At 37.3% G+C, this 12,417-nt stretch overlaps 2 protein-coding genes across 5 annotated transcripts; both read right to left on the bottom strand.

Annotated features, from left to right (window-relative positions):
- Positions 1 to 2,205: 2,205 nt before the first annotated feature.
- On the bottom strand, positions 2,206 to 4,371 carry LOC142979585 (uncharacterized). Its single transcript, XM_076124596.1, has 3 exons — positions 4,247 to 4,371; positions 2,950 to 3,129; positions 2,206 to 2,668 (listed from the first exon to the last, which is right to left on the bottom strand). The coding sequence occupies exons 2-3, from the start codon at positions 3,116 to 3,118 to the stop codon at positions 2,250 to 2,252; spliced, it is 588 nt and encodes a 195-aa protein (XP_075980711.1). The 5' UTR covers positions 3,119 to 3,129; positions 4,247 to 4,371; the 3' UTR covers positions 2,206 to 2,249.
- Positions 4,372 to 4,771: 400 nt separating this feature from the next.
- On the bottom strand, positions 4,772 to 11,965 carry muc (dihydrolipoamide S-acetyltransferase muc). Of its 4 annotated transcripts, none has more exons than XM_076123869.1 (10): positions 11,729 to 11,965; positions 9,774 to 9,949; positions 9,421 to 9,603; positions 8,592 to 8,624; positions 8,106 to 8,285; positions 7,224 to 7,501; positions 6,975 to 7,069; positions 6,238 to 6,437; positions 5,859 to 5,961; positions 4,772 to 5,783 (listed from the first exon to the last, which is right to left on the bottom strand). In XM_076123869.1, exons 1-10 carry the CDS (start codon positions 11,845 to 11,847, stop codon positions 5,654 to 5,656), a joined length of 1,497 nt encoding a protein of 498 aa, XP_075979984.1. In that variant the 5' UTR covers positions 11,848 to 11,965; the 3' UTR covers positions 4,772 to 5,653. The 4 variants fall into 4 exon arrangements, with proteins under 4 accessions (XP_075979984.1, XP_075979987.1, XP_075979988.1 ...); XM_076123872.1 differs by having other exon boundaries at positions 7,224 to 7,453; XM_076123873.1 differs by having other exon boundaries at positions 7,224 to 7,453; positions 8,169 to 8,285; positions 11,729 to 11,964.
- Positions 11,966 to 12,417: the final 452 nt, after the last annotated feature.

Below are 12,417 nucleotides of genomic sequence, written 5' to 3'. Positions count from 1 at the left end.
TTAGCCAATTATATATGTTAGTCGGCACAGACAGGTTTAAACGTTTATAGCTACACGACAAAATGGCATTAGTCTCCCATTACAACAGTCGAATTAAACAGTTAATGGAGAATTATGACAGAATGACGCGAATATGATGGTTTTATGAGATACACAAGTCAATTAAATCAAATCTACCTACAGGACAACTATCTCACCATAAATCCAAAACAATCTACAGCATTCTTCCAATCCTCTTCATCAAAGCTCGTTCAGTCGAAATCTGAGAGCCTTTGAAACTACAGTAATAACTCAATAACGTTATTGCTGCTTATGTTTACGTTTCAGTTGCTAAATATTGAAGAATCTGAGCCAAAACGCATTGGCTAAATTAAATTCTAAACACTAGCCTGTGAATAACGTCGGCTATGTCAAAGGCATGTAAATTATGCGTCAAGTTGAAAAGAACAACTGTACCTAACTGTGGACCCCACGCCAAGTGCGAGCGTGTCACCCATTTCCCTCAATTGACTTCAACTACAATAGAAAATGCATCTTCTGCCATTTTTACGGTGTCATTCCTCAAGACTATGCCAAAGAAATAACAATAGGCTTTGTGTATACCATATACATAATTCCTAGTTATAGAAACGGAAAATAAAATACATGGGAATTATGAGTAACACCACCAAGACCACAGTAATTTTGTGATAAAATGCCTAGAGTCGCCGCAATAGATGCAATCATCTATTACTAAGAATACCTAAAAGAACATCTATTTACCTATTAACTACTAGGTTATACTGAATTTCAAGAATACGCAGGTACTCTAAACATGTCTCGAGGTATCACAGGACAAACGTTAACAAAAGGCTTGTCATGTTACGACACATAAAATGAACACCTTAACATCAGAGACGGTTCATAGTTCCACTAATTAACGAGCGGACAGCCTATTAAACAGGTAGTAAAATCAACGTCCTTCACCTCGAAGCGAGCCTGTCCTTCCTAATTACTAATTATGGACGCAGTTCGCAAGATACACGACTGCCAGTCACGCAGTACCACTCCCATGCTTCTCTAAAGTGTGGTACCACTCAAAACTGACCTACCTCGACCCTCTTATCTGTACAAGAAATAGTCGTGATAAGTAAAGCCGCTGGGATTCAGAGAGATCTTCTGTAAGTGGCTATTCAAATGTGGGTGTACATTCGAGGCCAAAACAACAAACCTAAAAGTTCGTTCACAGGCTTTGACGTGATACCAAATTACAAATTGGCTGTAGGCGGCCGGCTGTCTCCTGCCTATGTATGACGATGCAAATAAATGTCATCATGCCAAATAGAGTATGGAAAAACTGCGCAACCTTAACGAGCCATTCTTTACTTGAACGATTGCATCACATGGTACAACTGGCACTTGTTGCTTTGTTTGTAAATCATATACCGTTCGATGTTCATTTTATGAGCAATCATTATTATCAAAGTAATGCTTCAAGTGAGCCGGCACAATGTGTACAGTGTACACTTCGCTGATCATGCCTCTATTGTCTATGTCCGACGCTTATAAGTAGAAAGCTAAGCCAATATACACTCAGCATTTCACGCATTAGTCCCATGATACTCTTAGAGCAGATAGAAGCGACGAGGTGGTTTGAACCTTAGAGTGTTGCAGGATTGAGTGGACACGTCTATTTAAGTGACTAAGCGCAGTCAGCGGCCGGTAGGTGCCAGTTTCTCAATATCCATATTTCCTTTGTTTACATTCTGTCCCATCGATTGTTTACATAAATGATTGTTACACACCTATACATTAACAAGTTCACACCAACTACTTCGTAACTAATTCATTCACTTTCCGGCCTACGTACTTGGCGTACGTACCCGCTGTGCGCATTCTGAGTATTTACTTACGCATTGATGTTCAGCCATCCATCTCGAAATCGCTTACGGGTCAATACTCTCTTATTGCATACAATATCAACAAAATTTATGTGAATTTAATTTTAATATATGAAACTGTTCGCATATGTATAACGCAGCACAAACTTAGTGAATAAATAAAATCTTTTAAACATCTTTGGCTAGACACAAAGAAGTAGATAAGTACTAAGTACCATTAATTATGTACTTATTCATAAAAGATCGTCTCTGTAAACCTCTTGAAGATTAGTCCACTACAGGAGACACAAAAGATGACAAAATACTTAGTATCCACTCACGAGCTTTACATTTCTGTAGTAAGTAATCAATTTCCAATCGTAGGTATCACTACTTTTTACGAAGTTTTTTCGAAGCAACGGAAGCAGGAATACTACTGACAGTAGGAAGAACCTTGGGCAGTCTTCTTATTTTACTCGGTTCTCTCATACTCTCCAACATATCGAAGAAATGGTTGACGGGCTCAAACCAGCCATATCCCTGTTCAGCTTTACCCAACCAGATATGTCCATTAGGATCTATCAACCTGTGGTGGCCTACTGGTGAGTTCTCGGAAAATTCGCCACGGAGTAGACTTCCGTCAGGATACAAGTATTGTCCGTGACCGGAGTAGCACCACTCTTTGAAGTGTCCGTGGTAAATAGAGCCATCAGTGAATGTTATAGTGACTTCATCGTTGCCGCCAAGTCTGTCAGCGTCCCAAACCCCGGTGTAAATGTCGCCCTCCGCTGTCGTGTACACGCCCTGACCTAAAACCGTAGAGTTATTAAACTATTAAGATGCCACTCGTAAAACACTAACTACTTGTTATCAAGCACAAAGAGTCGTACACACGCCGTTTACGTAATCAGAGCGTAACGCTCCTCTGCGCACGGGCTGGAATGGATTACTATACGGTTCATTAAACAACATTCGAATAAACTACCTAGGCACTACTTAATAAGTAGTTTTAGCAAGTGATTAGACGAATGCACATGGTACAGGATCTTCAATTGGTACATAGGTTCCACAGTAAAACTTCAAAGCTTACCATGCATCTTGACATAACGATCTTTCTTCTTCGCTTCAAAAGACCCTTCGTAAGTATCACCAGTTTCAAACTTAAAGAACCCTTCGTCCTGTACCACAAGGATCTCTTTCACTGGCTTGGCTTTTAAATCTGCGTCAGATTCGCCGACGTTTGAACCAATCTCAGCCATATTTATTATACCTGTTAATGCATATTTTTTAACGACGAATTAATTATTAAACTGACTATACAATGACGCATAGTAAACATTATCATGGCACAAACTCGCGACACGGAACAATACAGTTTCAGAAAATAAATTAAGGAGTGGTAATTAAGGCACTGAAAATATTCCTGATGAAGATACAGCAGAAATACAACAAAATAAAACCCTTCTTTTCTAAGTTATTGCTACTAATTAATCTACTTTAATCTACTTTAAGTCTTAATGTCTTTAAATAGATACAAATGCACAATACCTACTTGCATACCTACTTGCATGAGTAATGTACGATTATTTGTAGTATAAAGTGTCGGCGCCAGTTTGGCCGGTATCTAACAAGAAACATTTCCTGACTCTATTCACAGAACAAACGATCCGACATCAAAACTAAGATTTCCTTTCACTGAATTTCATTGCAAGGAATTCACACATAAACAATAACAGAAGCAGTTGTTAAATTTATGCGATTGTATTGTGAACTTATGTTCAAATGAAATAACTCTATTTCGATAAAACGTTAACTTGACTAGAGCTGCCCGGAACTGTGAAGTTCAGCAATAAAAGCCGTTTATTGCCGACATGGTATTCCTCGGGACTAACATTTAATAGTTCCATTTCATGGTAGCACCATATTTTATTATTTCCGTGATTCTTTAGAACTAAAACCAGCAATGGAATGCGTTTTAATTTACAGACTGGTCAATAGTTTTTGCTTATAGCACTGAGACTGCTAATTTCTTAACTGATTCCGACGGCATAGACACAAGGTAGGTACGAGGTACCGCCGTAACTATTTGTGAATGACTAGCAGAGTAACTTGCTGATATCGCTAACTTCCATAACCGAAACAACCACTTGTATTTATTTAATATATAAATCGAATCCCTGCAGTTATACCATTGTGGTGCCTACTATAACCACTGCGTAATAGTCATAGTCAAACGACAGACGTACTAAAAATTATACTTATTAACAATCGGCTTTTAATACTTACAACCAATGCTAAATACCTAGAAGCCATCGCCTATGTTTACTAGCTAAAAGTAATTAAGGTTAATATATCTCAAACAGCCTTCAAATGTAAATTAATAATACCTCAGTATTATTCTCCGTTCACTGCGACAACTGTGTCGAATTCGTGTAATTTACTCTACGTTCTGTAATTATTCAAGTTGCTATTTTTTTATCAGTTAAATTCCTTTACGAGTGACAAGTGACAAAGGTGTGACACCTTTTCGGTGTGACATGTTTCAGTGTCGTATTATGTCAGATCGCGTGTTATTTTTTATGCACGCAGACTATTGACCGTGACCCATAATATGTAATGAGTCTAGTGATTATTATGTCCTGTTAATACAGTTTATTTCTGTACTTTTTACTGAAATGCAATTATTTTTACTTCATGCTCATTGATGGGCATGGCAAGGCAAGGCAACGTCAGACTAGACCCATTTCTGGGATGGGTGACCGAAGCGTAGGTTCATATTTGCTGTTCAGTTTCAACTCGCCTATTTAATAAAGTACACTTATGATACATGCTATATTACATTATATTTGTTCGGGATTACATAACCAAGGGTGTGTCCAATCAAGTGATGTTGTGCAAATAAAACAAAATAGTCTATATGTAAAATATTATATTCCACTAACGTTCATATAATCATTTGCATCTTCAATTGTTATAAACAGATGTTAACAAAAGATCAATAGGTCAATCTTGCGCCTACGCACGTGTATACACGCGCTATTCACGGCTCTATAATTATCTCATAATAATTTCACTTTAGGCACAAAATAATATTACAAACGTAGATAGATCTTTGCTCCACTACAAGTATACTTGATTAGATTTTTTATGCAATAAATATTTATACAAAATTGAATGGCTTTCGGTGTAAAAATAATTCCAAATCAAAATTTATAAGAATCTCTAACGTATTGTTGTGTACGTCCCCCTAATAACCGCACGGGAATGGATGGAGCCACCATGATTTCACTTTGTACGATTATGATTCCTTACAATAATAAATAAATAACCACTTATGTTGTTAAGCCGCGCATCCTTCGATTAAACGCAACGCTCGATCTACACCTATTACATTACCATTACTTCTCCCTATCAAACTGTACAAACAATAGTACGCGACAGATAATCACAGCACATCAAAATAAACTTGTAATAAAAGAACAACTAAATAAATTAATATCAAAACTACATCGAACTATCTACGTTAATCGAAGGACATCGCAGTGATCGCTCCCACACTGCAATCAGACACGTTATATCGCCCGCTCGATAGGTGTAAAATGTAACAAAAACAATTAAAATAAGTAACGCTTACATTAAGTTTTTATACAATATTCTAAAATGATTACATAAAATAAATAAAATTAAATACAAAGTTACAAGCTTACAAAACGACGTTTGGATGTAACGATAGGTACTAAGCTGGGAGCCGATATGTGTGTAGTATTGAGTGTGGCGCGAGAGTGTGTGTGTGTTCAGAGGATCATGTTGGCGGGGTCCTCGAGATTCTCCTTGAGCGCGTTCATCCACTGCGCGCCCACCGCTCCGTCGATCACCCTGTGGTCCGCCGACGCGGTGAATGTCACGAACTTCGCCACACGGAACCTGACACAACAAATGACTTGCATATAAAAACAGTCCCATTATTGGTTGTAGCTAAAAAAATGGTCTAGTACTCACCCTTGGGGTTCATTCTTGTCAGGGATGACAAGCTCCTGCAAGCCACCGCACGCCAATATTAACGACTGGGGAGGGTTGATGATCGCGTTGAACATCGTGATACCTGGAAATAAATATATCGACTTTTAAGAACCAATACTAATAGGCAACAAAGCTTCAAATCCTACAGTTACAGAAGATGTATAAAAGATATTTATCCCTGCATCTACATTTATGATTCTTCACATTCAACATAGTCGCCAAGACCGCAAACCAAGGATATTTAGTTGTTATTAAGCCCTAAGGCGTTTGAACTTGTTTAGGATTAAATCCTATATCACGACGCAACAATTTAAATACCAACATATTTTCATTAAAACATTGTAGAAGGTGTACATACCATACATGCCCAGGTTGGAGACGGTAACAGTGCCGCCCTGGTACTCCTGCGGCTGCAGCTTGCCGTCGCGCGCCTTGCCCGCCAGCTCCTTCATGTTCTTGCTCAGCTCCAGGATGCCGCGCGAGTCGCAGTTGAACAGGATCGGCGTGATCAGACCTGATGGTGTCGCTACTGCTACGCTCACGTCCACGTTGCTGAACCTGGAATCAAAAGATTTTTTTTTGGTTATTCAATTAAAGAAACTGCGAAATATACGCGCATAACTTCTGGACCACTTAATTAATTTAGATTTTTTTTTAATTTGTTTTTAACTGACGGGACAAAGGTTTTTAAGGGATTGATGTGATCAAAATTCCCATGAGAATAGAATCAATGGGATAAAATTGTATTATACCCATACGAAGTCGGGCTAGCCCGCTTGTTTCATAACATTTGTTCAAGGCCGAATGTGACGCAGTCACGGCTTATGTCATCATTGAGATTGAAAATGTTTTAAGGTAAATGTTAAGACTCAAAATAATGATTGTTGGATTGAAGGTTTAACTTCCAGTAACAATAGGAATATGAGCATTATTTATGCTTAGCCATCTTCCTGTTGTGAATTGCTGTTTAATCAATCTGTTATACTTAGGTTCATATCTCTGACATATTATATTGAAACTCTTTGGTCTGTCTACACATATGGGAAGGTATGATTTTATGTAAGTATGTATTAAATTGAACTGTTTGACACTTACTGTCTAATGAAAGAGTCCATCCAGTGGGCGTTAACAGTAGGCACACGCTTGCACGCCGCCGCCACAGCCTTCACGATGAAGTCGTTCATGGACAACTACAACATCAAAAGCAAAAATACAGTGTTAAGCTGAAAACCAATATCCAAGTTCACTTTAGTCTAGAAATTTGACTAGTATTCAAAGTCGTGTGTTTTATTTTAAAAACATTATTTGCTTGTGATTATATGGAATATGTTCAAACTTGCTCACCTTGAAATCAGCCTTCTGGGCGGCCAGCCTGTCGTTCACCAACTTCCTCATGGCGATGGTCTTCTCGACATTGACGGTGGCGCTGAGCTGGTAGTGCGGGATGGTCTGCTTGGCGGCCGACAGTCGCTTGGCGATGGTCTCGCGCATGCCGGACAGCGGCACGTCCACGAACGTGGCGCCCGGCGCCGGCGCGGGCGGCGCGGGCAGGCTGGCCGGCGCCGCCGCCATACCTGCCAAGTCGCCACTCTTCACCGAACCGTACAACCCAGAACCCTGGCCTGCAGAACCCACGAAATAAATAGAAGAGTCAGTCTTTGATAGTGCAGAAAGTGCGAAATTGAGCCTTCTATTTACTTCATCCGTTCTACAGCCACATGCATATTACAATTTGTGCGACAGTGTTAATGGTTGATGGTGTTAATGAGTGAGTGAAGGCTCAATTTCTGTAACAGATTAAAGGTAATTTGATGACCGAGGTCATTCAACTTTTAATCAATGCCGCCTTTTGTATTATGTTTGATACAGCTGGATTTTTGTAATACTAAACAAGTTTCTTTTTATTCTAACACCGAATAACTTAACCGCGTTTTAGAATAGATAATAGATAAATGAAGGAATATTTTTTTAACAGCTCAGAAATGCTAATGAAAATAATTAAATAAATTACCAAACTAATAGGAGTTTGGATAAAGAACCGAAAGATACAAAGTAATTTTTGTTTGACGCAGACTACCTACCATTAGAGAATCTAGAATAACAATATTTTGTTCAAGGAACGTTCGTCGTCTCATTGACGTCGGAACAAGTAAAATTCCAGGAAAGATCATTTCACAAGAGAGATACGAAGAGAAAATCCAGCTTATATCAAAGCATGAGGCTGACCTCCGAGCCGTATGTTCCTGAGTTCTGCGATTCTCCTAGCGAAGGGGCTGGCGTACACCCTACCGGTGGGTTGCGGCGCGGCGGGGGCGGGTGCGGCCGCAGCGGGAGCGGGCGCGGCGGCCGCCGGGGCCGCGGGCGCTGGCGCCGCAGCGGGAGCAGCTGGCGCGGGCGCGGCCGCTGCTGTTAAATGCACAAATAAATAAACGTAAGCTCCAACTCAATAACAAGTACAAGATATTTCATCGTCATTATACATAGACATACACTATCCCCATTATACCCACTGCTGAGTTTAGGCCTCTCTTTGTCTAAAATATATGTATTTAATAAGGAAACATAATAGAAATTTATAAGACTAATTTATAGCAAAGTGTATTCACAATCGTAAAAAAAAATAAACTAACTTATATAACGTAAACTTATTATGTGTGGTAAGTCCCCATATTAGTATATTATTATTATGATATCGTCCATGACTTTACTTACCTTTAGGTTTCGGCTTGGAAGGAGTCCCCGTTGCTGTGAATACAACCAATTGATAGTCAAAAACCATGCCAATAATCATGCAGGGTCACGAAACAACACCGAACTGTTCGTTTATGGAAACATTTAAAAAATACACCGTTATCAAAATATTAGGAGGAACATTTTAATTGTTTTAGTGCAGTATTTTTCCACCCAGTAGACGGCGTTTAACAATTATTATTATTATCTTATGTGTCTTATTGGTGTTACCTACTAAAGTCTAGAGGTCTGATGGAACCAAAAATTCCTCCCTGATGTTTTCGTTCATGTGTAGTGTCAATGACCCCGAACGGAAGTTGGGTCACAAATCTCCGTGAGTGCACGTGGAAACATAGGTCACGCGCAATTCGACACACGTCAACTCCCGCGCAGTTGGCTAGTTTCAAAGACATCGTTGGCTAATTTCAGTGAAACTCGCCGCCGTGACGTGCGAAATATCAGACGCATATTTTTGTACATACTTCTGAACACAAATGCCCACATATTCTGCTCTTATAAAAACCATATTGAGTGAGATGTCCTTTGTTACATGTTTACATTTAATTAGTTGTTTGCGATAACGCAGTAAACACCCCAAGGTTTACGATTTCTAACATCTAATCATATTAGTATGTTTTCATAACCTATTGAGGAATCATTTATAGTTTACGTTAATAAATGGTTATGAAAGTTCCCACATGCTTTAGGTATGATTACGACATTGGACACCAAATATAATACATTTTAAAACTATAGAACATTGTCTATTCAAAAATTCAGGAGATACTATAAATATTTTGCTGGGTCTTACAGTCATCCTTGAAGTCTTTGAATGCAGCAACTGCATCCGGACTCTCTACAATGATGCACAGCAGTTTACCAACTGGCACACCCTTTTCTCCTGTAGGAATCAGGATTTTAGCCAAGTAACCCTCTTCAGGGGTTTCAAAACCCATTGTCGCCTTGTCTGTTTCAATCTCGCACAGTAGGTCACCTAAAAACATTAATTTCATGAGTAAAATGAGGATTCATCCCGTAGGTTTCTAAGAAACTTTTAGTTGATCAGATTACAAAAGTTATTTGCTCTAATATAGTAAAAAAAAAATGAGACATTATGTTGCGTCTATAAAATTTAAAATTAAATAAAGTAAAAAAAACAATTGCCTTCGCTCAATTTGTCTCCCTCCTTCTTTGACCAGCCGACGATGGAGCCGCTCTCCATGGTAGGTGATAACGCCGGCAACAAAACCTTTGTGTGTGAGGGCAGATCGGCATAGTACCTTATTTGAGTTGTCCATTGTGGTGCGGCCAATATCTTTCTGTTCTGAGTACATAATATTCTGTAAAAAAAGAAAATAATACATTACTACTACTAACAGCACATATTTAGAGCCTATCAACTTTTTTTAAACATCCTTGACGGGTCACGACTTTGTTCATTATCACCAATGCTATTAATTTAATTGTTACACTTTCTAACAACATCTGAGCTATGAGGTAAAAGAGAGCTTAATAAAGGACAAAGTACTCTTATATTCTTGCCAGTGTTTAAGTAATTTCATAGTAACAACCAAAAGGAACATCTTAGCTCACTATACATAGCAAGTATTATTTTGTTTAACATCTTATCAAAGTCACCTAGAGATAAAATATCATGTCGTAATCACAGCCACACTTCAGACATCTCAATGATAACACTAGGAATCTTAGAGATAAATCTTAATAATTATAATACTGGATTCTTTTGCATAATCACCAGTTATTACCATGAGTTACCTTTTATTATAAATGGTAAGAAAGTTAGAAAATGCTATAGAAAGTATGTAATAAACTGAATCAGTTCTTGATAGATATTTCTTATCAGAGTCAAGGGCTTTTCGTATACTAACATTGATGACATGAATATTCTGTATAAACAATGATATAGGTATAAATAATTTGCAATTATTATGTAAAGTCATATTCCATAGCAAGTTGAACATTGTTGATTTCCCTATTTTTAAAAGTATATGGATAAAATTACTCATTTAATAGTTGAAACTTAGTTTATAAGATTAGGAACATCTCTGTGATATAACAATTACTATAAACTACAAATAAAATCCCTCTAAGAAACAATATCCAGATTTTTATATACCTGAGCCTTTAGTTAAAACAGGTCTGATATTTAAAAATAAAGTTATCTTGAGAATGAGAATCATGCAGACATTTTTATCAGCTCTGATAAAACAATGTACAATGCAAATTATAAAACTATAGTATGTAATCTCAGTTTACTTTTTTATACTTAATGAGCGTTATCTTTTATTGATTCATTATTTAATTATCATCACTTGTAACATGAGTGATTGACCGACTGAAATCAGTACATAGTTGTGTGAACAATGTTGTTACTCTAATTTAGGTGTATGAGGTAAAAACTATTTGTATTCCGGCATTTTCCTATACATACTATACATAGGTATAAGTCATGGGTTTTTCATTGGGTACCTGTAAGTGTATATAATAAGGTAAAATGTTTACTTCCTGGTGTTTATAAATCCTACTAATAGTACTAAAATAACATTGCAAAACATATCCATTGTTTAGAGCTTACACAGTTATGACCTTAAGATACTATTGAGAAGTACACTCTCCGAAGCCATTCGTTCCTAAATATGTACTACCTTTGAAAGTTTACAAATGATATGAGATAAAGTTTTAAGTGAATGTAATGAGTAGCTGCTTAGTTATTAATAAGTTAGCACTTGAATACCATTTCAACATCTCTAGTAAGAATCTTACAAGAAAGTGTATGACTTGCTCAGTCTTGAGAAATTTCTGTGACTTTTAACTACAAATAATAGTAATTCTGACCAAGATAATACAGATTTAATGAATTTTTCAATTACTAAATGAATCTAAGACGTACAATACAAGATACACGTGGAATAACCGGCAAATACTCGGCTAATTGTGACAATTCGCAAGGTGAATACCATTGACGTTTTGGTTATGCAACTAGTAGGCTAAAAACATTTCTGTATAAATAAATAACAATATTTATGAAACTATCACATTAATAACAGAACTTAATATTTTCACTCAACACCACACAAAGTTTAACAAAAAATACTCACTTGTTAGAAAGTTTCCTTCGAGACAACTCTGTGCTCATACATCTCGTGATATTTGACCGTATTGCTTTTTTCAAGCTTTCGTTTAGAACTTGGTTTCGTACAATAATCGTTCGCAACATTTTGATTTGGAATTAATTTAAAACTATGCCGTCCAGATGATCAGGACGGTTTTATTTTACGAAAGATCGACCTTTTTACAAGTTGTAGGTCGTTGAAAATGCTAACGATACGCACTTTCTATGTAACTGGAACAACGCAACTTTTGACAGTTGATAAGCCAATCACAAATGGGAGCTCTGTTGTTGCGTTCCAGTATTATCTAATGCAAAGTCAAAAACAAAGCTGATTGCAATTGCAAGGAGACAGCTCGACAGTAATCAGGATAGATATCCATATTTATCTGGGTTCTGGCTACAGTTAAAATTCAACAAAATGCTAGATAGTTAACTAAGCTTTTAAATATGGTCAAGATACCACTGGAGATATATTGCGCCACTAAAACCAGTTTCCGAGTTCACTAGGCCCATATTACTAAATATAGATGTTCATACAAAAAAGGTTGTACCTACCTAGTCTAATATAATTATACCTACAATTTAACAATAAATTAGCATCAATAACATTAAAAAAAATTGCTGCCCAAAAAAATTTAGTCAGTCTCCCTACTTAGAAAAATAAATTTATAGCTT

This window comes from Anticarsia gemmatalis, chromosome 16 (genome assembly GCF_050436995.1).
Source record: "Anticarsia gemmatalis isolate Benzon Research Colony breed Stoneville strain chromosome 16, ilAntGemm2 primary, whole genome shotgun sequence".
Taxonomy (NCBI): Eukaryota; Metazoa; Arthropoda; class Insecta; order Lepidoptera; family Erebidae; genus Anticarsia; species Anticarsia gemmatalis.
This window is presented reverse-complemented; position numbering and strand designations above follow the sequence as displayed.

What these genes read in the sequence shown, in the direction of transcription:
- muc (XM_076123869.1), bottom strand. Translation starts at nt 11,847, where the DNA reads ATGTTGCGAACGATTATTGTACGAAACCAAGTTCTAAACGAAAGCTTG. An exon ending in CCCAGAAGGCTGATTTCAAG is followed by an intron (nt 7,070 to 7,223) that starts GTGAGCAAGTTT and finishes TTGATGTTGTAG; the next exon opens with TTGTCCATGAACGACTTCAT. An exon ending in GACAAGAATGAACCCCAAGG is followed by an intron (nt 5,784 to 5,858) that starts GTGAGTACTAGA and finishes TTGTTGTGTCAG; the next exon opens with GTTCCGTGTGGCGAAGTTCG.
- LOC142979585 (XM_076124596.1), bottom strand. Translation starts at nt 3,118, where the DNA reads ATGGCTGAGATTGGTTCAAACGTCGGCGAATCTGACGCAGATTTAAAA. An exon ending in TCGTTATGTCAAGATGCATG is followed by an intron (nt 2,669 to 2,949) that starts GTAAGCTTTGAA and finishes CTACGGTTTTAG; the next exon opens with GTCAGGGCGTGTACACGACA.